This window comes from Mobula hypostoma, chromosome 9 (assembly GCF_963921235.1).
Source record: "Mobula hypostoma chromosome 9, sMobHyp1.1, whole genome shotgun sequence".
Taxonomy (NCBI): domain Eukaryota; kingdom Metazoa; phylum Chordata; class Chondrichthyes; order Myliobatiformes; family Myliobatidae; genus Mobula; species Mobula hypostoma.
The window spans coordinates 86,887,948-86,913,783 of NC_086105.1; the positions used below are offsets into that span (position 1 = coordinate 86,887,948).

The 25,836-nt window shown below is 41.6% G+C and overlaps 1 protein-coding gene across 6 annotated transcripts in view; it reads right to left on the reverse strand.

The window, feature by feature from the left end:
• The window catches only part of LOC134351833 (myosin phosphatase Rho-interacting protein-like), a 313,354-nt gene that overhangs the window by 252,344 nt on the left and 35,174 nt on the right, over positions 1–25,836 (reverse strand). For all 6 annotated transcript variants that reach the window (XM_063058603.1, XM_063058608.1, XM_063058602.1 and 3 more), the window contains 2 exons: positions 25,025–25,102; positions 11,548–11,613 (listed from right to left, as the gene is read on the reverse strand). In XM_063058603.1, the coding sequence (XP_062914673.1) occupies positions 11,548–11,613; positions 25,025–25,102 (144 nt within the window). The remainder of the gene's footprint in view (positions 1–11,547; positions 11,614–25,024; positions 25,103–25,836) is intronic.

The following is a 25,836-nucleotide window of genomic DNA, read 5'->3' on the forward strand; positions in this document are numbered from 1 at the left end:
CTATTGACTTACTTATATAACCATATAACAACTACAGCACAGAAACAGGCCATCTCGGCCCTTCTAGTCCATGCCGAACGCTACTCTCACCTAGTCCCACCAACCTGCACTCAGCCCATAACCCTCCATTCCTTTTCTGTCCATATAGCTATCCAATTTTACTTTAAATGATAATATCGAACCTGCCTGCCACTTCTACTGGAAATTCGTTCAACACTTACTTCAAGCTCCCCTGATAATTAACTTATCACTCTATTCATGCAAGGAAAATATGCGCTGCGTTTAATATTCAATTAGTTAGATAAACCCTTTTAGAAACGAAATTACGAAACTGAGTGTATTAGCCACTTATCACATATATTCCAGTCGTGATTAACACGCGCCCCCCCCCGTACAGAATCGCCAAAAAGGATTTGCAGGAGAAAAATCGGCAGGTCACAACGCGCATGCGCACTGGTGCCCACGCAAGGCTTCATGGTCATTGTAGTCTTTTACTGGGTAAACACAACGTATTTGACTGCCGGTCCATAAGAACATTGTCAATATTAAACCGGTCCGCAGTGCAAAAAAGGTCGGGGACCCCTGCAGTACTGCACCCAGCCCCTCCTGAGAGGCATCACAATGCAACACAAACGGCTTCTCAAAGTCGGGGTAACCTAGGAGTGGTGGGCGCAGCAGGTACTCTAACAGCTGGCAGAGCACTTCCTGGTGCCTCTCGGTCCAGGTGATCGGTTGGCTTGGGGGTAGCTGGTCTGACTCTTTGCGTTTCCCCCTGCTCCTACTTGCACTTGATCCTTGGACCTTACTTCCTGGGGTCTTCTCGGTGGATAACAGACTGTACAGTGGCTTGGCAATGCGTGAGAAGTTTGGGATATAAGGGCAGTAGTACGATAGGAACCCTAGCATTTTCCTCAGGTCTTCCACAGTCTCAGGTCTGCGGTCTTTGAGTGCTTGTACTGGTGCTATCTCAGCAGGATCCATGCAGTAGCCATCTTTGGATACAATCTTTCCCAGGAATTTCACTTTGTCTTTAAACACTTCACACTTTTTAGCTGTCAGTTTTACCCCGAGTGCTTGGTAGCGATGTAACACCTCTCTCATATCCCACAGATGGTCTTCAAAAGACTGGCTGTGGACAAGATTGTCATCCAAATACGGCTGACATGTTTCATCTCTCAAACCCACGAGGCACTCCTCCATACTGCGCTGGAACTCTGCTGGGGCCGAGGACAGGCTGAAGGGGATCCTTACCCACTCGTATAAGCCCCAACGTGTTATAAAGGCTGTAAGTGGCCTGCTACTCTCCTCAAGGAAACCCTGATGGTACACCTTGCCCTGATCCAGTACCGAGAACCATACACTCCCCACTCAGGCTGTTCAACATAACTTGTACTCGTGGGATGGGGTGACAGTCAGGGATGGATTTTCGGTTCGGCTCACGGTAATCCATGCACAGACGTAAACTCCTATCCTTCTTACTGACACAGACTATTGGTGATGAGTATGGGGACCGGGATTTTTGAATCCATCCTCTATTCAGTAGGTCCTCCACATACTCCTTCCCCTCTTTCCGGAGTGGTTTGGGTACAGAAGTGTAGGTGCGCCTTACAGGAGTTGTGTCGCTCAGTCTGATTTTTAACTGCAGAGAGGAAATGCATCCCACATCACTCTCGTCTTTTGGGAATGCAGCACACTCTTCTCACAGCATCTGTCTCACCTGTTCCTGCTGGTCTGGAGTCAGGTGATCAACAGACACTGGAGGGTCCCATGACTCATGTTTGCATGTGTCCAGCTGTCTGTGTTTCTCTTTGTGATTCTCAGGAGCGCAAGCTGTTTTTGCTGTGTTTTTACACTGGCATTTACTGGCCTTACATCTAGTGGGTAAGTAGTCCTGATTTGCTGTAGCTGTCCCAGCACTGTGTGAGAGGTGAGTGTAATGTCGTGGTTGCTGTCATTGGTGACGGGGATAGCCACCCTAGACCAATTTCCCTTCTGCAGGCAGATGACGGTGTCAGTAATGTTCAACCCCTCTGGCCACTTTGGGACCTCATCTGGTTCAAAAAGAACTTCCTGTTTTGCGGAAAGGGGCCCTGTCCTCACACTACACTTAACCTCCCTGGTCTGGCCTGCTGGAATCACTGTTTTTAGTTTTCCAACTCTCACCACGCCCTCCTTGTCATTCTGGTCACCGCTCTGCACTATGTGGATCAACTCATTTGCCTTTTTGCAGTCAATGGAAAAAGCGTCTCTTACCACAGCAGGTGTAACGCCTGGGTGCTGCTCCATTCCATTCATCACCAGCTGCTCAATATCGTTGTAGCCGATGATCGGTGGCTCTGCTACTCCGGGTTATTGGAGACGCACAAGCAGCTCTGGCGTTGGGCCCCTATGTGATCCCAACTTGAACTTCAGCTCAACCCATCCTGCAAAGGGTACGGGTGTCTGGTTTGCTGCTTTGCCCACAAGTTTCTCGTTCTCACCCAGGAGCTCACCCATGTTCCGTACCCCGATGGGTGGAAAACAGGACTCTCTCCACTTTTCATTGATAATAGTGACCTGTGAGCCGGTATCTCATAATGCTTGTGTTGCTACTCCCTCAGAGAAACAATCCACCATGCACTTCTTCCCGATGAGAGCTGTCAGCTTGGCGTGGTGACGTAAAGAGAGATGACTGACGTAGGTAGCACCCACCATCTGTTGTCCAGCCTTCCCAATTTTCTCTAACTCCACCTCCAGCTGCCTGATTCTCTCGCAAAGAAACTCATGCACCTTGTCATCTGGTCCAGCTTGGCTTGGAGCTAATGATTGTGGGATTGTGACAGGCCGGATTGTCACATTGCCATCAGATTTCCCTGCCAGCCTTCTTTGTCCTCTACAGCCCGTTGAGAGGTGCCCTGTGCGCCCACACTTGAAACAGTGTTCACACTGGTCAGCTGTTCCCTGCTCCTGACATGCTTTACATCCTCTCCTAACACTCGTTCTTGCTTGGCGGGTGGGTCCTTGAGAGTTAGCTATGCTTTTCCTGATTTCAGCCATTTCTTCTCTCAGCAGCCTGACTGCTTCATAAAGCTCTGTGTCTTCTGAACTAGGTACAGCAGGTGCTTTACGGCTCTTAGGCTTCACAACTTCATCTGACTGCTCTAGAACCCCCACCCTGGCTTTGGCTGCACCCTGACTCTGCTGACTGCTCTGCATTTCTGTCTGTAATTCACTTACTTTTGGGATTCTGCTGCTTGTGTTCTTTCTTTGCTTGGACTGTCTTTCTGATTCAACACTGGCTGCTTCATTCATCCTGTTGATGAGTATTTCATCGGTCACTCTCTGATCGCTGAGATAAGGCTTAAACTGAAACTTGATATGGTCACTTGACAGCTCAGTACTAACTGACCTCAAGAATCTCTTCTGGATGAGCTCGGGACTGTACTGTTCGTCTGACCCTACTTCTCTTGAAGCAAGTAACAGCCTCTCTTTTAACTCAATTGCTCTAAAGAGGAAATTTTGGGGAGACTCACAACTGTCTTGTGTTATGTTTACCAATCTGTGGTATAAATCTGCAGAACTGTCCTCGTTGAAATGTCCCTTTACGATTGTCTTCAGTCGAGGAAGAGTAAGGTCACTTTTTATCTCAAGCATATCACGAATACTCAAACCTGGACTGATTGACTTGATCACCGCTTCCATGACCTCAGCCTCACTGCGTCCCCTACTCAGGCCTCTGTCAATCTGATGCATCAGGTTTGTGTACGAGAGTTTGTCCTTCTGTCCCCTTTCCTCGATCTGGCCCCAGATCTTGAATTCTCTCCTTATTGTCACTTCCGGGAGCCGGTTTGCAGCCGTAGGCAGCACATTTTGTGGAGCTGAAGCTTGACTTGAAGATGCACTGTTCACTCTTTCATTCAGCCTAACTTCATCCTGCACAGCTTGACTGTTTAGCTGAAGCTCTAAGTATTTTTCTGCCAAGCTCCTTTCTTCAGCTGTTCTCTGGCTGGTTTGTGCCGTGTTGTCTGTTTTTTTCCCCATTACCAGTGTTTCCAGTATTTCCTCTCATTTGCTCAACTGATTCCATCATTGTCCTTAGGTAATACTTCACAACATCCTCCTCTTCATCATTAATTGCATTGTCCATAGATTTAGTAATTAGTCTAATTAACATAGGCCTTGTGGTAACATTTTAACATGGGATCTTAGCTTCCACACACACCTCTTTGAGCTGATCCAGTTGCAAAAGCCATAGTCTCTGAGACAAGGTCTCTGCCAACTCCTCCAGATCCATTATGTGTGAAGCAGCCGCGCCCCGAAACTGCGCGCTCCCGCTGTCAATCAAAGGCGATCCGTGTCCTCGTTGTTGGCACACTGAGCGACGTTAATTTTCCCGGGTTTCGGTACCAAATATTTGTTGCACATTTGGACACAAAAGGGACTTCCAGGTGTGCAGAAGTTTAAAATAACGTCTTTATTTTCCTTTTTGGAAATACCGGAACACAGCACATCAGCTTACCATGCATGCTGCCAGGCCGTCTCCATCTACGCCATCACGTGCGCACTCCCGTGCCCCCCAGGACCCCTCAGTTGCCCCAAGTGCCTGTATAAGCTTTGCCCCTTGTAACCATCAACCAACCCACTAAAATATTACCATTGCTAGTGCAACTGAACATTAATCAAATTATGAATGAACAAAATAACAAACTAAAGCAATAAAAATAATATGAACATGATACAAGAAAATTAGGGGGGTATCCAGTGTCCGTTAATATGTTCCACATTACTATGGGTCCCAGATAAAACTGCATTAACCAGAGTTAAATGTAGTATTTACTATTGTAGGCCTTTGCTTGAAGTATGGAGAAAGAAAGGTAATTTGAGCTCTTCCACCCAGAGGCTATGATCATTTATTCTAATCTTCACATGTTGACCCTATTCCTGAAGAGATAATGACAATCTCTCACAATTTGCTTATGGAGAGGTGGGAAACGGTCAGAAGAGGAAAGAGAGAGGCAGAACAATAAAAATAACAAATAGTATTATTCATATTTCCTTTAACCTAAGAACAGAATCAAAAAGTTAAAATGACCATTAATGGTCAGGATTTACATTCCGTATGCTGCTCATCAGTAACACATTGGAACATGAAGACATTCCGTTGTTAAGATTCACCTCTTAGAAGCTGATAGTTGTACAGGGTTACTCTTCATCACACGTCTCAAGATGTTTATCTAAATGTATGTTGATCCCTGTTCTTTTACTCACCCAGGACTCCACTGCTTCGAGTCAAATTATTCTGCTACTGAAATCTAAATTTTTTTGTTGAGAACAATTCCAATTCAATAAAATTCACATACATCATTGACCTCCGACACTTTCAGAACCAACCCACACACTCAGGCAGAGAATACTTACTGCAAGCATTAGCACCAATGGTCAAACAAATGAGCCACCTCATCCTTTACAGAGACTGAGAACTCATTACCTCTCATCTCGCGGTACTTGTACATCTATATGCACAGTCCCTATTAGTCTCCACAGTGCAAAGCAGCAGGGAAAAACACCCATGGGAAGTATTTTTCAGGAAGAAGCAACAAGAAGCAAGACACTGAAGGTATCAAGATTTGCCAGAGACACAAATTGGCACCAATGTTTAACATGAAAACTGACAAAACAGCAGGGTTCTGTACAATGAGTGGTTAAGATCTGATAGGCAAACTGCAGGGCTTGCCACTGTCCGCTTTAACTTATAGAAATCTTTAGCAGTTATTCATCGATGTGTTGGCGTGTGGCAAAGTGGTTGAGGTGTTCATCTGGTGATTTGAAGGTCCGTAGTTCGAGCCTTGGCTGAGGCAGTGTGTGTGTCCTTGAGCAAGGCACTTAACCACACATTGCTCTGCGACGACACCAGTGCCAAGCTGTATGGGTCCTAATGCCCTTCCCTTGGATAACATCGGTGGCGTGGAGAGGGGAGACTTACAGCATGGGCAACTGCTGGTCTTCCATACAACCTTGCCCAGGCCTTCCAAGGTGCAAATCCATGGTCTCATGAGACTAACGGATGCCTATATACATTCATCAATAATATAGGGTTACTTCCAGGGAAATGTTATCAGATAAACTGAGGGGCTCATGTGCCAGGTAACTTATTGGGTGAAGCCAGAATCACCTGTTACAACAATTATTAAACAATGTACCCTTCCTTTAAATAATATTAAAAATGGACCAAACTATTAATTTACTCGGTTTTAATGTGACAGGGTTAAATCACCTTGTTAAACGTAATAAGATTTTTGCTTATATTAAAAAATTTAAGGTCCCTATTATTTTCTTACAAGAAACTCACATATGCAAATGTGATAATTTATGTTTTTTTAGCCGTTGGAATGGACTTTGATTTCATTCTTCTTTTCAGGCCAGATCTAGAGGAGTTTCAATTCTTATAGATAATACTTTCTTTTGTCCAACATAAAGTAGCGTTGGATACCAATGGACATTTTGTTATAGTTTCAGGAAAACTAGATAATAAATTAATAGTCTTTGCCAATGTGTATGCCCAAACTGTAGATGATCCAGGATTCTTTGAACTGATGGCTAGACCCAATTTTAGACCAATCATCTTCTAAACCAGTGTCTCTTACTAAATCAGCTTTGTTTATTCAATCTTTTTCATAGAAGTGTGGTATTGTTGATGTTTGGCATTTTTTATATCCTTTAGATAGGGAGTACTCATTTTTTTCCCATGTCCAACATACATATTCCAGGATTGATTTTTTTTTTAAATTGATAGTCAAATGATTTCATTAGTTCGTTCCTGTGAATATAAAGAGATTGCTGTCTCAGATCATGCTCCTGTATTTTTATCTTTAAATCTCCCTGCTCTTCCTCAAACAAACAGATTTTGACATTTTAATACAACTTTGTTATCTGATTAAGGAATTTTTAAAATTTCTGGAGAGGCATATTATTTTGTTTTTTGAAGAAAATAAAAAGGAACAGACTTCTAATCTTATTGTATGGTATACTTTCAAGGCCTACATTAGAAGACAAATTATTTCTTATACTTCGAGTGTTAAGAATAAAGCTAATAAAGAAAGAACTGAATTAGCCAATCAATTGAAACAATTAGATCAAAAATATGCTATAGCTCCAGATCCTGTTTTATATAAAAGATGTGTTGAAGTTAAAACTAAATATGATCTTCTGTTAACATATGCAATTGAAACTCAACTTCTTAAAGGTAAAACTCAATTTTACATTAACGGAGATAAATCAGGCAAAGTATTGGCCAACCAGTTAAAAACGTCTGTAGTTAAATGACAAATTAAAAAATTTGTAAAACTAATGGTGATAGGACAACTGACCACTCTGAAATAAATGATACCTTCAGAGAATTCTGTTCCAAACTTTATAGTTCTGATTCCTCTAAAGATAGTACTGTAATGAATAATTTTCTAGATCAATTAAATATCCCTGCACTTTCTGCAGGTAATTGCAAACAGATGGATCAACCCATTTCTTATGAGGAAATTGCCGAGGCTATGTGTTCATTACACTCGGGGAAGGCTCTGGGTCCAGATGGATTTTCTGGAGAATTTTATAAGGCTTTTTCCTCATTAATTATATCGCAGTTACACTTAGTCTGTTTGGATTCTTTCAAATTGGGTAGCTTGCCTCGATCTTTCTGTGAAGCTTCTATTTTGCTTATCCTAAAAAAGAACAAGGACCCAACTGAATGCTCTTCATATAGACCAATTTCATTACTCAGTGTTGATACTAAAGTTCGTTCTAAAGTTCTGGCTCATAGGATTGAAAATATCTTACCTTCTATTATTTCTGATGGTCAGACTGGATTTATTAAAAACCTACATTCCCATTTTAATATACGCCGTGTAGTAAATTTAATTCACTCTCCTTCTCAGGAGATATTGGAATTGTGATATCCTTAGATGCTGAGAAGGCCTTCAATTGGGTTGAATGGAATTATTTATTTAAAACCTTAGAAAAATTTAATTCTGGACCAGATTTTATTCAATGGATGAAATTACTTTATGTATCTCCTGCTCGGGTTCTTACTAATTTTCAAAATTCCAAACCATTTAAACTTCACAGTGGAACTAGACGAGGTTGTCCGTTGAGTCCTTTAGATAGATAGATAGACATACTTTATGGATCCCGAGGGAAATCGGGTTTCGTTACAGCTGCACCAAACAAGAACTCTGCTCTTTGATTTAGCTTTAGAACCCCTTGCCGTTGCTTTTTGAGAATCTAATGATATCTGTGGTATTTTAAGGAGAGGTATTACTCACAAAATCTCGCTTTACGCTGATGATATATTGCTTTTTATCTCTAATGTTGAGACCTCGTTACCTTGCGTACTTTCTTTACTCTCCCATTTTAGCCAGTTTTCAGGATATAAATTGAACCTACATAAGAGTGAATTTCCTCGTGTAAGAGTGAATTATTTCCTTTAAATAATTTGGTATCAATTAATACTAATCTCCCTTTTAAAATTGTAAGGAATCAATTTACTTATTTGGGTGTAACAGTCACTAAGAATTACAAACACCTGTTTAAAGAAAACTTCCTTAGTTTTTTGAACCATGTAAAAAGGATATAATTAAATTGATCACCTCTTTCAATATTGTTGATTGGACAAATTAATTCTATTAAAATGAACATTCTACCTAAATTTATATATCTTTTTCAGGCTTTACCCGTTTTTATTCCTAAATCCTTCTTTGACTCTCTTGATTCTATTCTGTCTTCTTATATATGGAAAAATAAATGTCCTCGATTAAATAAAGTTGATCTTCAAAAATCTAAGAAGTCTGGAGGTTTAGTCTTACCTAATTTTAGGTTTTATTACTGGGCAGTTAATATACGATACCTTACGTTTTGGCTATATTATATTAATCGTGTAGACTGTCCGGTATGGGTTTCTTTAGAAGCTAACTCTGTCAATAAATTTTCTATTATTTCTCTTCTTGGATCCTCACTTCCTTTATCTGTAAGTAAACTAACTGATAATTTAATAGTTAACCATACTGAGGATCTGGATACAATTTAGAAAACACTTTGGTTTATTGAGATTTTCCCTTTCAAGTCCCACTTATTCTAACTTTTTTTTAAACCCTCCATGACTGATTTAGTTTTTAAAGAATGGGACAGGTTGAGTATTAGATGTTTCTGGGAGCTGTTTGTTGGAGGAAATCTTTTTTCATTTGAGCAATTGTCAGCTAAATATAGCTTACCCAAAACTCACTTTTTTAGATACTTACAAATCAGAGATTTTTCTAAGATCTCAATTATGCACATTTCCTATAAGCTCAGATAAGAACTTACTAGACGTAATTTTCAATTTGACACCTTTTCATAATGGTTCAATATCTAATATTTATGGTATGTTACTGGAGATGAGGAATGTTTCTTTAGACAAAATTAAGAATCTCTGGGAACAAGATTTACAGACATCAATATCTGAGGAAACTTGGAATGAAATTTCTAAACTGCTTAATACTTCATTGTTACGTGCTCACCATTCCCTCATACAATTTAAGGTGGTACATAGAGCTCATATGACTAAGAATAAGCTATCTCGTTTTTACTCAGATATATCTCCCTCCTGTGACAGATGTAATAATGGAGTTTCATTAATTCATATGTTTTGGACTTGTCTGAGTCTTGAAAGATAACGGAAGGAAGTTTTTCAAACTTTTTCTTTACTTTTCAAAGTCAATTTTAAGCCTCTGACAGCCCTATTTGGTATTGTTGCCAGACAAGATATCAAGCCAAAGACATCTGATTTACATATTTTGACCTTTAGTTCCCTTATAGCTAGGAGGGCACTTCTGTTTAAATAGAAAGATGTTTTTCCTCCTACTCATGCTCAATGGTTATACAACGTTATGTCATGCTTAAATTGAGAGAAGATTCGTTGTTCAATTTCTGAATCTCGTCAAGACTTTGCAAATGGCCCCAAAGTTCTAATCACCTCCTGCAGCTTGAAACAGCATGCCTGGACAGAAATCTGGACACTAACAATGATGACAGGGTAGACAATTCCCTGGGCTAAATGCAACATCTGCTGTGTGGTTTCTGGTATTTCTCCTGCCTTTGCAATCTCAACTTCAAATCCGCCAAATATTTGAGCTTATTTTTCTCAACATCTTTACTTTTTATGGATTTTTCTCCTTCCAACCAAAAGCTATCGGGTTAGAAATTCCTTGGCCCCTGAAAGCCATGTTAAAAAGACATGAGGGCACCCCACCAATTCTAACCTTCAAAAAGCTTAATGACAGACTAAGCCACAACACAGTGTTGAAAAACCTCAAAAGGCCTTTTCTCCATGGAGCTGTAAGAGCAAGAAGCCCATAGACAGCCCCTTTGGCCCATCAAGTCTGTGCTGAACTGTTACTCTGCCAAGTGCCATCGACATGCACTAGAACCATAACCTTGCTTACCCCTCCCACCCATGTACTTACCCATATTTCTCTTAAAATTTGCAAACAAACACACATCTACTACTGCAACACACATCAAAGTTGCTGGTGAATGCAGCAGGCCAGGCAGCATCTGTAGGAAGAGGTGCAGTCGACGTTTCAGGCCGAGACCCTTCGTCAGGACTAACTAAAGGAAGAGTCCTTCAGTTAGTCCTGACGAAGGGTCTCGGCCTGAAACGTCGACTGCACCTCTTCCTACAGATGCTGCCTGGCCTGCTGCGTTCACCAGCAACTTTGATGTGTGTTGCTTGAATTTCCAGCATCTGCAGAATTCCTATTGTTTGCGTTTAAACACATCTACTACTGCTGTTGACAGCTTGTTCCACACTTGCACCACTCTGAGTGAAGTTGCCCCTCAGGCTCCCCTTAATTATTTCACCTTTCACCCTTAACAATGACAGCACCTTCACTATTGCAGAGTTAACCTAGCTGACTAGATCATAGATGACTGGGGGATGGGGACACTGTGCTCAGGAGGGGTGGTTGTGGTCTCAGAATAAAGAAGCCTGATCAGCATCAGCAGTGGTGGGGATAAGGCAGTGCAGGCAAATAAAAGAAATATCCTTAAAGCAGGAGCTCAGCAGCTCAGTCACTGCAGCACTGCCCCAGGTAAGTGTGTAATTAAAACAGACTCAGAATTTCTCTCTTCACTTACCTCGAGGTGAGTGGCCTCATTAGCATATAAACTTTGTTCAAATTACATTAAAATATTGATGCATAGCATCTTAATTACTGATCAAACTAAGCTGCCGCTGTGCACAGAAGACCAGACCGTATTTTGGAAACTACGCAACCCTAAACAAATCACATTTACTGAATGGGTTTTAAATTAGTTTGTGTTCTGCACAAAACTATTGTACTGTACAAAACAACAGATTGAATAAACTGAAACAAAACCAAGAAATGGCCAGGGAAATAATATCAACAACAAAAATCGGAAGAACAAATAGAAAGGTGAAGATTAGGAAAAGGAAAAATGGAAGCTGCAATACACATTTCATGAACTCACCTGGCACATGAAAACTCAATAGAATCTAGACTAGATTTAAACAAATCAACTTACAGAGTCATCCAGCGCATAACGTAGTAGCCCATGCTCGTACAGAAGAAAAAACCTTCTCTGCCATTTCTGTAAAAGACATTAGGTTTTCAGTGTCACATACACACTCAATAATTAAATACAAAATTATTTCTGCAACAAGGCAATGCCAATATTTGGGAGAGGGGATGCAGGTGCTTTCTTTGATGTTCACTTTGATACTGTCATTGAGTATCTGATAGCCAAGTCTAGAAGTTAATAACTGGCCACCCTGCAGACACAGACAGTCATAAAGTCATAGAATACTACAGCGCAGAAATAGACCTTTTGGACAATCTAGTCCATGCTGAGTTATTAATCTGCTTTATCCCATCGACCTGCACCCAGACCACAGCCCTCCATACCCTTCTCATCCACGTACCTATCGAAATTTCTCTCAAATGTTGAAATCAAACCCGCATCCACCACTTCCACTGGCAATTCGTTCCACATTCTCACCAGCCTGAGTAAAGACATTCCCACTCATAGAAACATAAAAAACCTAAAGCACAATGCAGGCCCTTTGGTCCACAATGCTGTGTCGAACATGTACTTACTTTACAAATTACCTAGGGTTACCCATAGCTCTCTATTTGTCTAAGCTCCATGTACCTATCCAGGAGTCTCTTAAAAGATCCTGTTGTATCCGTCTCCACCATCGCCGGCAGCCCATTCCACACACTCACCACTCTCTGCTTAAAAAAAACTTACCCCCACTTCCAAGCACCTCAAAACTGTGCCCTCCCATGATAGCCATTTCAGCCCTGGGAAAAAGCCTCTCGCTATCCACACGATCAATGCGTCTCATCATCTTATACACCTTGATCAGAATCAGAATCAGGTTTATTATCACCGGCATATGACTTGAAATTTGATAACTTTGCAGCAGCAGTTCAATGCAATACATAATCTAGCAGAGAGAAAAAAATAATAAAATAAAATAATAAATAAACAAGTAAATTACAGTACACATATATTGCATAGGTAAAAACACAAATACTGTATATTTTTTTAAAAAGTGATGTAGTGTCCAAAGATTCAAAGTCCATTTAGGAATCGAATGGCAGAAGGAAAGAAGCTGTTCCTGAATCACTGAGTACGTGGCTTCAGGCTTCTGTATGTCCTACCTGATGGTAACAGTGAGAAAAGGACATGCCCTGGATGCTGGAGGTCGTTAATAATGGACACTGCCTTTCTGAGACACCTCTCCTTGAAGATGTCCTGGGTACTTGGTAGGCTAGTATCCAAGATAAGCTGACTAGATTTACAACCCTCTGCAACTTCTTTCGGTCCTATGCAGTAGCCCCTCCATACCAATGATGCAGCCTGTCAGAATGCTCTCCACGGTACAGCTATAGAAGTTTTTGAGTGTATTTGTTGACATGCCAAATCCCATCAAACTCCTAATAAAGTATAGCTGCTGTCTTGCCTTCTTTATAACTACATTGATATGTTGGGATCAGGTTAGATCCTCAGAGATCTTGACACCCAGGAACTTGAAGCTGTTCACTCTCTCCACTTCTGATCCCTCTATGAGGATTGGTACATGTTCCTTCGTCTTACCCTTCCTGAAGCCCACAATGAGCTCTTCTGTTTTACTGATGTTGAGTGCCAGGTTGTTGCTGCAGCACCACTCCACTAGTTGGCATATCTCACTCCTGTACGCCCTCTCGTCACCACCTGAGATTCTACCAACAATGGTTGTATCGTCAGCAAATTTATAGATGGTACTTGAGCTGTGCCTAGATGGTATTTAAGCTATGCCTAGCCACATAGTCATGTGTATATAGAGAGTAGAGCAGTGGGCTAAGCACACACCCCTGAGGTGCGCCAGTGTTGATCATCAGCTAGGAGGATATGTTATCACCAATCCACACAGATTGTGGTTTTCCAGTTAGGAAGTCGAGGATCCAATTGCAAACAGAGGTACAGAGGCCCAGGTTCTGCAACTTCTCAATCAGGATTTTGGGAATGATGGTATTAAATGCTGAGCTATAGTCGATAAACAACAGCCAAGACGTAGGTGTTTGTGTTGTTCAGGTGGTCTAAAGCCATCTGGAGAACCATTGAGATTGCATTTGCCGTTGACCTATTGTGGCAACAGGCAAATTGCAATTGTTCCAGGTCCTTGATGAGGCAGGAGAGTTCAGTCCAGTCATGACTATCAGGTCACCTCTCATCCTCTGTTGCTCCAAGGAGAAAAGGACAAGTTCACTCAACCTGCTCTCGTAAGGCATACTCCCCAATCCGGGCAACATCCTTGTAAATCTCCTCTGCAGCCTTTCTATAATTTCCACATCCTTCCTGTAGTGAGGTGACCAGAAATTAGCACAGTACTGCAAATGGGGTCTGACCAGGGTCCTATACAGCTGTAACATTACCTCTCGGCTCTTGAATTCCATCCCACGGTTGATGAAGGCCAATGCACTGTATGACTTAACTACACAGTCAACCTGCGCAGCAGCTTTGAATGTCCTATGGACACAGACCCCAAGATCCCTCTGATCCACCACACTGCCAACAGTCTTACCACTAATACTATATTCTGCCATCGTATTTCACCTACCAAAATGAACCACTTCACACTTATCTGGGTTGAACTCCATCTGCCACTTTTCAGCCCAGTTTTGCATCCTATCAATGTCCCACTGTAACTTCTGACAGCCCTCTACACTATCCACAACACCGCTAATCTTTGTGTCATCAGCAAATTTACTAACCCATCCCTCCATTTCCTCATCCAGGTCATTTATAAAAATCACAAAGAGTAGGGGTCCCAGAACAGATTCTTGAGGCACACCACTGGTCACTGACCTCCATGCAGAATATGACCCATCTACAACCACCCTTTGCCTTCTGTGGACAAGCCAGTTCTGGATCCACAAAGCAAGGTCCCCTTGGATCCCATGCCTCCTTACTTTCTCAATAAGCCTTGCATGGGGTGCCTTATCAAATGCCTTGCTGAAATCCATATACACTACATCTATTGCTCTACCTTCATCAATGTGTTTAGTCATATCCTCAAAAAATTCAATCAGGCTCGTAAGGCATGACCTGCCTTTGACAAAGCCATGCTGACTACTCCTAATCATTTTATGCCTCTCCAAATGTTCATAAATCCTGCCTCTCAGGATCTTCTGAATCAACTTACCAGGCACTGAAGTAAGACTCACTGGTCTGTACTGAGCTCTCTCTACTCCCTTTCCTGAATAAGGAAACAACAATTGCAACCCTCCAATCCTCCAGAACCTCTCCTGTCCCCACTGATGATGCAAAGATCATTGCCAGAGGCTCAGCAATCTCCTTCCTCGCCTCCCACAGTAGCCTGGGGTATATCTCATCCAATCCAGGTGACTTATCCAGCTTGATGCTTTCCAGAACTGCAGCACATCCTCTTCCTTAATATCTACATGCTCAAGCTTTTCAGTCTGCTGTAAGTTATCCCTACAATTGCCAAGGTCTTTCTCTGCAGTGAATACTGAAGCAAAATATTCATTAAGTACCTCTGCTATCTCCTCTGGTTCCAGGTACACTTTTCCACTGTCACACTTGATTGGTCCTATTCTCTCACGTCTTATCCTCTTGCTCTTCACATACTTGTAGAATGCCTTGGGGTTTTCCTTAATCCTGCTCGCCAAGGCCTTTTCACGGCCCCTTCTAGCTCTCCTAATTTCATTCTTAAGCTCCTTCCTGCTAGCCTTATAATCTTCTAGATCTTTACCATTACCTGGTTTTTTGAACCTTTCATAAACATTTCTCTTCTTGACTAGATTTTCAACAGCCTTTGTACACCATGGTTCCTGCACCCTACCATCCTTTCCCTGTCTCACTGGAACATGCCTATGCAGAATGCCACACAAATATCCCCTGAACATTTGCCACATTTCTGCCGTACATTTCCCAGAGAACATCTGTTCCCAATTTATGCTTCCAAGGTCCTGCTTGATAGCTTCATATTTCCCCTTACTCCAATTAAATGCTTTCCTAACTTGTCTGTTCCTATCACTCTCCAATGCAATGGTAATGGAGATAGAATTGTGATCACCATCTCCAAAATGCTCTCCCACTGAGAGATCTGACACCTGACCAGGCTCATTTCTCAATACTGCTCATGTTCCCCTTAAACATTTCACCTTTCACTCTTGACTCATGATCTCTAGTTTTTGTCTCACCCAACCTCAGTGGAAAAAGCCATTTTGCATTTACCCTGTCTATATCCCTCATAATTTTGTATAACTCTATCAAATCTCCCCTTATATGTTACAACTATACAAGACCTTGGTCAGTCCCCACTTGGAGTACTGTGTTCAGTTCTGGTCTCCTCATTACAGGGAGAATGTGGATACTGTAGAGAGAGTGCAGAGGAGATTTACAAGGACCTTTTCTCCTTGGAGCAACACAGGATGAGAGGTGACCTGATAGAGGTGTATAAGATGATGAGAGGCATTGATCGTGTGGATAGCCACAGGCTTTTTCCCAGGGCTAAAATGGCTAATGTGAAGGGGCATAGTTTTAAGATGCTTGCAAATAGGTACCAAGGGGATGTCAGGGATGAGTTTTTCACAGTGAGAGTGGTGGGTGTGTGGAATGCACTGCCAGTGGCAGTGGTGGAAGTAGATACATAGGGTCTTTTCAAAGTCTCTTAGATAGATACATGGAGCTTAGAAAAATAGACGGCTATGTGCTAGGGAAAATCTAGGCAGTTTCTTGAATAGGTTACATGGTCGGCACAACATTGTGGGCTGAAGGTCCTATAATGTGCCACAGATTTCTATGTTCTATGTTCAATCTTCTACGTTCAAGGGAATAAATCCCTAATCTATTCAATTTTTCCTCACAACTCGAGTCCAAATCTTCGCAACATCCTTGAAAATTTTCTCTGCACTCTTCTTAAGCTTATTGACATCTTTCCCGTATAGGTAGGTGCCTAAAACTGCACATAATACTCCAGATTAGGGCTCACCAATATCTTATATAACTTCAACATAACTTTCCCAACTCCTGAAGTCAATACTTTGATTTATGAAGGCCAATGTGCCAAAAGCTTTCTTAACGAAATTACCTACTTGTGACGCCACTTTCAAGGAATTACGGATCTGTATTTCCAGATCCCTCTGTTCTACCACAATCCTCAGTGCTCTAGTGTTTACCATGTAAGACTTACCCTGACAATACCTCACACTTGTTTGCATTAAAGTCCATCTGCTATTTTTCAGTCCATTTTTCCAGCTGGTCCAGATCCCACTGCAAGCTTTGACAGTCTTCCTCATTGTCCACTATACCCCCAATCTTGCTGTCATCCACAGATTTGCTGACCCAGTTTACCACATTATCATCCAAATCGTTGATATACTGTAAATGACAAACAACGGACCCAGCACCAATCCCTGTGGCACACCATTAGTCACAGCGCTCCAGTCAGAGGTCTCTCTCCCACAAAACCAATGTCTAATCCAAATTGCTACTTCATCTTGAATGCCAGGTGACGGAACCTTCTTGACCAATCTCCCATGCAGGACCTTGCCAAAAGGCTTCCTAAAGTCTATGCAAACAACATCCACTACCTTGCCATCATCAACTTTCCTGGTAACTTCCTTGAAAAACTATACAAGATCGGTTAGACTTGATCTACCACATACAAAGCCATGTTCACTATCCCCAATCAGTCCCTATCTATCCAAATACAGGTCAACCTCCACTAATCCAACTACCTGTAATCCAGTTCCTTCGATAATCCGGCACTGATTATGCTTAATGTGATCCTTCTGTAATTCGGCATTTTCACTAATCCGGCTCTCCTCAGTTCCCAATGCTGCTGGATTAGTGAAGGTCGACCTGTATTTATATATCAGGTCCCATAGTATACTTTGCAATAACTTACCTACTACTGATATCAGGCTGATATCAGGTTCCAATAACTTACCTACTACTGATATCAGAGTATTACTTAAATGGTGAAAGACTGCAGCATGCTGTTGTGCAGAGAGACTTGGGAGTGCTTGTGCATGAATCGCAAAATGTTGGCTTGCAGGTACAACAGGTTATTAAGAAGGTAAACGGAATGTTGGCCTTCATTGCTAGAGGGATTGAATTCAAGAGCAGGGAGGTCATGCTGCAACTATACAGGGTACAGGTGAGACCGCACCTGGAGTATTGTGTGCAGTTCTGGTCTCCATACTTGAGGAAGGATATACTGGCTTTGGAGGCAGTGCAGAGAATGTTCACCAGGTTGATTCCAGGGATGAAAGGGGTTAATCTATGAGGAGAGATTGAGTCACCTGGGACTATACTCTGGAGTTCAGAAGAATGAGAGGGGATCTTATAGAAACATACAAAATTTTGAAAGATAAGATAGATAAGATAGAAGTAGGAAAGTTGTTTCCATTGGTAGGTGAGACTAGAACTAGGGGACATTGCCTCAAGATTCAGGGGAGAAAATTTAAGACGGAGATGAGGAGAAACTGTTTTTCCCAGAGAGTGGTGAATCTGTGGAATTCTCTGCCCAGGGAAGCAGTTGAGACTTCTTCACTAAATATATTTAAGACACAGTTAGATAGGTTCTTACATAGTAAGGGAATTAATGGTTATGGGGAAAAGGCAGGTAGATGGAGTTGAGTTTACGGACAGATCAGCCATGATCTTATTGAATGGTGGGGCAGGCCAGATGGGCCGGATGGCCTCCTCCTGCTCCTATTTCTTATGTTCTTATCTTCCAGTTGAGGTCAGGCTAACTGGTCTATAATTTATTTTCTGCTGCCTTCCTCCTTTCTTAAAGAGTGGAGTGACATTTGCAATTTTCCAGTCCTATGGCACCATGCTAGAGTCCAATGATTTCGGAAGATCATTACTAATGCCTCCACGATCTCTACTGCTACCGCTTTCAGAACCCTAGGGTGCAGTTCATCTGGTCTGACTTATGTACCCTCAGGTCTTTCAGCTTTTTGAGCACTTTCTCCCTTGTCATAGTAACTGCACTCACTTCTCTTCCCTCACACCCTCCAATATCTGGCACACAACTGTTGTCTTCCACAGTGAAGACTTATACAAAATACTCATTTAGTTCATCTGCCATCTCCTTGGCCCCCATTATTTCTCTGGCCTCATTTTCTAGCGCTCCTATATCTACTCTCATTTCTCTTTTTTTACATAATTGAAGAAGCTTTTACTATCCACTTTGATAGTTTGCTAGCTTGTTTTCCCTCCTAGTGATTCTGACAGGAACATCTAAATTCTGTACTCTCAAAATTTCATTTTTGAAGGCCTCCCACTTGCCAACTACACCTTTGCCAGAAAACAACCTGTCCCAATCCATACTTGCCAGATCCTTTCTGATACCATCAAGATTGGCCTTTCTCCAATTTAGAATTTCAAGCCAAGGACCAGACTTGTCCTTCTGCATATTTATCTCGAAACTAATGGCATTATGATCACTGGATGCAAAAGTGTTCCCCGACACCAACTTTTGGTCCCTGCCCTTTCTCATTCCCTAATAGATCTAGTATCATACTCTCCCTAGTTCAGACAGCTTTGTACTGATTAAGGAAACTTTCCTGAACATATTTGACAAATTCTGACCCATCCAGCCTTTTAACAGTATGGAAGGCCCAGTCAATATGAAAAGTTAAAATCACCTACTATCACAGCGTTATCCTTCTCGCAAGTATGTGATTTCTACAAATTTGCGACACTAAATCCCAAGGACTGTTGAATGGTCTATAATTCCATTAAAGTGGTCATCCCTTACTTATTTCTCAGTTTCACCCATATAGCCTTAGTATATGAGCTTGCCAGTCTGTCATGTCTGAGCACTGCTGTGAAACATTCCCTGATTAGTAATACCATCCCTCCCAATTTAATCTCTCCCACGCTATCACGTCTAAATCAATGGAACCCTGGAACATTGAGCCGCCAGTCAATATTCTGCAACTAATTCTCAATAATGACCACAGTGTCATAATTCCACATGCTAATCCATGCCCTGAGCTCATCCGCTTTTCCTACAACACTCCTTGCATTGAAATATACACAACTCTGAACATTAGTCCCATCGTGCTCAATCTTTCAATTCCTGACTTTGTATGCAGGCTTAACAACATCTTTCCATCAACTAACCCTGCCCCACCACATCACCACCTCCACCACCCCTGCAGCGCTAGCAAACTTTCTCACACAGATATCAATCCCTTTCCTGTTCAGGTACAAACCATCCCTTACGTACAGGTCCCAACTTCCCTGGAAGAAAGTCCAAAGAGTACTCCTCATTCACATGTTAAACTGTATGATCTTATTTCTGGCATGAGTAGAAATCACAACCCTGGAGGTCCTGTCCTTTAACTTAGTAACTAATTCCCTGAACTCACTTTGCAGGAGCTCATCATCCTTTCTGCCAATGTGAATGGTACAGACATGGACCACAACCTCTGATTGCTCACCCTCCCAATTAAGAATGCTGAGGACTCGACCTGACCCTGGCACATGGGAGGCAACATATCATCCAGTGATCATGTTCTCATGCACTAAACTTCCTGTCAGTTCCCCTAACCAATGAAGCTGCTATCACCACAGCTTGGCTCTTCTCTTCCTGACCTTCTCTGATTCACAGAACCAGGCTCAGTGCCAGAGAACTGACCACTGTGGCTCTCCTCTGCTAGTTCATTCCGCCCCCCCCCCGCCCCCAACAGTATCCAAAGCGGTGTCCTGATGTTGAGGAGAACAGGCACAGGGCTACTCCACACTGACTGCCTATCGCCTTTTCCTCTCCTGACGGTCATCCAGTTACCTGTGACCTTCACCTCGGGTATAACTACCTCCCTGTATATCTTGTCAATCAACCAATCAGCTTCCAAAGTGATCCAGAGTCCATCCAGTTAGAGCTCCAATTCCTTAACACGATCTGCAGGAAACTGCAACTAGATGCACTTCTTGTAGATGTAGTTGTCAGGTATCCTGTTTATCTCCCTGCCTTCTCATATCTCATATCCCCACTGCTCTAACTACAATAAGAAAGAAGGAAAGTATAAACAAAAACAATCTACCAACAGCCTCTGCCTCTCTTCCCCGAAGCCTCTATGAGCCAAAACCTAAACTCCCCACTCCACTTTTTAATGCCACAATGGCCTGACAACACCCACTTGCTCTTTTTGAATTCTCTCTCCTGCTATGTTATCTAATCTCTCTTCAGGAACTGTGGCACCCAGAATTGCCTGACTGCTTCCTCACTTCTTTTGAACTTTCTGTCCCACTACACAATCCAAAGTCTCCTTGGGAACAGTGTCACACAGCAAAGGCAAAGGCAATAAATTTGAGATTAGAAAATAAATTGTGGCAAAAACCTACCTCAGCATTAAAACTTCAGCTCATAATATTCATTATTCACAATGGAATGTCAACAATAATACCTTACAAATGTTTGCAAATGTTCAAAACAGGAATAACAAAATAAATGACTGGTTTTAACACAAATCAGAGCAAAGAGAAGTAAGGTTTGAAAAAAATTCCATCTCAAATAATTTTTATAAAGTACAATATAAATTTATGTTTTAAGTTTACCAAAACCTTTATCTCAAAACTTCTCATATGGTGCCTTCTTTCACTAAAGTTATTCTATTATAATGACGAGTACACTATTATTACACTATCATTAGCATCACAACAGTGAACAACATCACAGACTGCATGCCAGGTCCCAGATCATTTATGAATACTATTCGCAAGCTAAAGGGTTTTGAGACACCACAGCACATTCCCTTGGCTTGCAGAACTATGAAGGTTTCTGAAGTACTAAAGGCACAGAAGGGGATATATGATAACATTCACTTAATGCCTCACAGTGGCAGTGCCAGTGTGAGAATCCCAGGGTCTAGGCAGTGCTGAGCAGAAACCCCTGCAATTTGGTAGCCCGAAGACAAAGAACCTCATGTTACGAAGTAGTATTTAAAAGGGCGGAACATAATGTGAAACAGAAGTTGGGAAATACAGAAGAAAGTATCCTGAGAACTGGAAGCATTTTGAAAAGAATTTGGATTTGATAAACTGATAAAGGTCAAAGAGATTTTGACTAGCTACTGGAATTTAATGTTTTCAGTTTACCAATCCATACATAAACATAAGGCTATTTAAATGTTTTCAGTCTAGTTAGTGCATAGATCATTTAGTGGAAGATTAGGAAAGATGAGAAATCAAAAATAATTCTTTATGGAAAATACATATTTTGTTTAATAGGAACATTTTTATTTAGTCTAGAACATATCTCAATTCTCAGATAATTAAAAGAATCAGTTCAAGTTCAAAATTATCCGTACTTTTGTCTTAATTTCATAAATTCAAGCATGACTGAATCTCAAAACCATTACAGGCAGTCCCTAGAACTGTCCATAAACTAAACTCCGCCCAAGTCAGAAACATCTGTTTTTTCTAGCTACTCAAACCATATCACCTACATATAACAGCTGTAAATCAATCATTTTATTGACATAATCACCCAAACTCTAAATGAACAGATGGAATAAATACTGCATACATTCATTAATACCATGAACATTTATTACTACAATTCATTTAATTTTACTCAGCGACACAGTGCAGAGTAGGTAGGCCCTTCCAGCCCATCAAGTCCTCGACAAATACATGGGAGAGTTTGCGAAAGGTCTGATTTTTGTAGGGCAACTTATCCATAACTCTAGAAGCCCCTGTATTTGCATTTAAAAATGCAACAATCCCTTCTCCTAAATAACAAGATTGTGAAGAATCCTTATCCTTGCTAAGATAAAAAGAACAAGAAATATATAGATGCTGAAAAATCTGAAGGCAGAAATGGAAACATTCAGCAGATCAGTCAGCTTTGGTGGAGAGAGTAACAGTGCTTTCATCAGCGCAAGGTAAAGTTAGAAATCAAGCATGTTTGAAGTTGAAGAGAAGGGTGCGAGGAGAACAAAGGACTTGAATGTGTAATGGTGCAGATTAAGATGACTGTATACACAAAGATGGTGCTGGCTGTGTCATGGTGAAGGTTTGTAAAGGTCAGGTGTCATCAGAAGTTGGTAACTGAAGAAGAGAATAGGGCAGCAGTATGGGGGAGAAGGGAATATAACCTTGAAACTACGAAATTCAAACTGGAAAAGCAAAACACGGCAGGTATTGAAAATCTGGACAAAAAGTAAGCAAAAATCTTCAGCCTGAAATGTTGACTCTGTTCCCATCTCTATAGATGCTGGCAACATACATCAAAGTTGCTGGTGAACGCAGCAGGCCAAGCAGCATCTATAGGAAGAGGCGCAGTCGACGTTTCAGGCCGAGACCCTTCGTCAGGACGAAGGGTCTCGGCCTGAAACGTCGACTGCGCCTCTTCCTATAGATGCTGCTTGGCCTGCTGCGTTCACCAGCAACTTTGATGTATGTTGCTTGAATTTCCAGCATCTGCAGAATTCCTGTTGTTTCCATAGATGCTGCCTGACCTGCTGGCACTTCCAGGCTTGTCTATTTTTACGTCAGTTGGATTTGCAGAAGGGATCACTTGGTTAACTTACTGCTGTCAATTAATCAATGTAGATATATTTCCAGCAGCAGCACAGGAAACCTTACCACACTAATACTGAGTCTGCCAAATTCCATAGCCCAACCTATCATATTCCAGTTCTCATTTTATTTTTCAACAGTTGAGTCTAGAAAAATAATCCGAGCTGGACAGCATGTCTACCCCAACTATCACGTCTGTCTGTACTAATCCCACTTGCCTGAAGTAATTCCATAATCCTCTAAACCTTCCTCATACAAGTTCCTGTCCAGGTACCACTTAAATGTTACTGGCTCCATCACCACATCACAGTACCTACCACTGTGTGTGAACAATTTACCCCTCGGATCCCCTTTAAACATCCTTCCTCTCGCTTTAAACCTACACCCCCAAGTGTTAGGCACCACTATTATTGGAAATAAATACTATCTATCCTATCAGTGGCTCTCATTTTTAAATACATCATCCTTTAGCTCCTTTGCTCCAGGAAAAACAGTCTTCGCCCATCCAATCTCTCCTTTGAACTCAAGCACAACGTCCTGAAGAGTGGCAACAATACTCCAAGTGTTGTCTCTCCAGCATTTTGGCCCGATTCTTGTACTCAATGTCTTGCCCAGTGAAAGCAACTATGCTTTATGCTTTCTTCACCATCTATCAACCCGTGTTGTTACAGACAGGGAACCATGAGCTTTTATCCCTAGATTTCTTTGTTCAATAACACTCTCTGGGACCATACTGCGCTATTTACTGTGTTCTGATCTGATTAACTTGCCAAAATGGTTGACTTCATATCCTTCAGAGTTAAATTCCATCAGCCATTCCGTTACCCACTTTCTCAGTTGAGTAAATTCCCACTGTGACCTCAGACAAACTTACTCACTGTCCACTGTACCACCAATTTCAGTATCACCTGCAGACTTTCTAATCATGTCTCCAGTCTGAAAAAGAACCCAGCCAATTTTGTAAACCGGCTAACTGACCCTGGTTTCCACAGGTTCCAAGATTCTGGAGCAGGCCACTATGCAGGACTTGTCAAAGGCCTTGCTAAAATCCATGTAGACAACATCTATGGCTCTTTGTCAATTCCCTTAGTCACTTCTTCAAAGAACTCAAATTAAATCCATGAAGCACAATTTGCCATGCACAAAGCCATGCCATCTATCCCTATTCAGTTTTTGGCCTTTCAAATACAAAGAAAATTCCATTCAGAATCTTTCCAATAACTTTCCCACCACTGACATTAAACTCTGTAGTTCCCCATCTTGTCCTTATGGGTCTTCTTAAATAAAGACATAGCCGTCCAGTCTTCTGGCACCTCATCCATGGTTAACAAGATGACAAAGATCTCTGGCAGGGCCCCAACAATTTGTTCACTTGGATCCCATCATGTGCTGTGATACATCTGGTCAGGTTTCAGGGATTATCTGCTTTATGCATTTCAAGACCTCCACCACACCTCGTCTTTGTAAAACTGATATGCTTCACAGTATTACAGCTGTTTCCCCTGATTGCACACTAAATTGCTCTTTGTTTTGTAAATTCCACGCTATTCCTTACATTTTATTATTGTCCTTTATCAGCTGCTCCATGATGTTTTTATAGTTGTAAGGAGGCCAAAGGTGGTAGGAGGAAGAACTGGGTAAAATGATGAACTAAAATTAATTCAACACTCTTTCCAATGCTTTATGGACAGACACTAAGTTCGTTGGGAAGTCTTATTCACCAGCTTCCCTATACCCTCTTCTCACCAACATAAAACAACATCTTATCATAACTGAGATAGATTCCATCTTACGAATGTGCTTTCAATTACCTTTTAATCGTTTAGTCACTGTTCCAGCAAAGCAACATTTCTTGTATATCTGATATACACCAAAGAGGTTTAAGTCTTAAGAACTTCTGTTAACTAATTATGCAAGAAGTAGCAAAATAAACTATTTTTCAACTTACCCTTGATCGCTGCACTGGGTTTTCAAAGTCAGTCCCTTCTGGAGCCAAAAGCAGCCAACCCCCATAGATAGGCTTTGCCTGAAATATTACAATAACACAATCAATAATTTAAAGATTAACTACAAAAGTCATAACTGAGATTAAGTACAGCAAGTAGAAATGTTTGCTCTTGCTGTGAAGGTGCTGATCCTTGCTGGGGTAGGAACCCTCTAGTGGCTCTCAGAAGTGGGCATTTCTTCAAGAAATATTGAGTGGTAGTCGTTTGTGGGACACCTAAACCCCTGGACACCTCTTATCGATGTTTGCCAATCTCGCTATTTTTCACACATATTTTCTCCAGGACGGACGACTATCACTAGCCTTTTTTTTGTTCAGATTCCTTAGCACAGATTAGATAAAGTCAGATATTGAATCCTGTCTGTAGTTTAGAATCTCATCTTTGGATCTTCAATATCTGAATTGTTCAATGGAAGACCATCTAGCCTGAAAGCAAGTTGAACCTCTGACCTGGTGTTTCTCTCTCCCCTCCCCCCATCTTTTAAATCTACTCCTCAGCTTTTTTTCTCTCCAGTCCTGCTGAAGGGTTTCAGCCCAAAACATCGACTGTACTTTATTCCATAGATGCTGCCCAAGTTCCTCCAGCATTTTGTGTGTGTTGCTTGGATTTCCAGCATCTGCAGGTTTTCTCTTATTGGGAACCAACAGGCCAGGTACTTAAGGCAAATGTAACAAACATAGAAGCCAGTAGATTAAATCTGAAATCTAATTATGTATAGTTATTTACATTATAATTAGCCAAGTTACAGATCAGA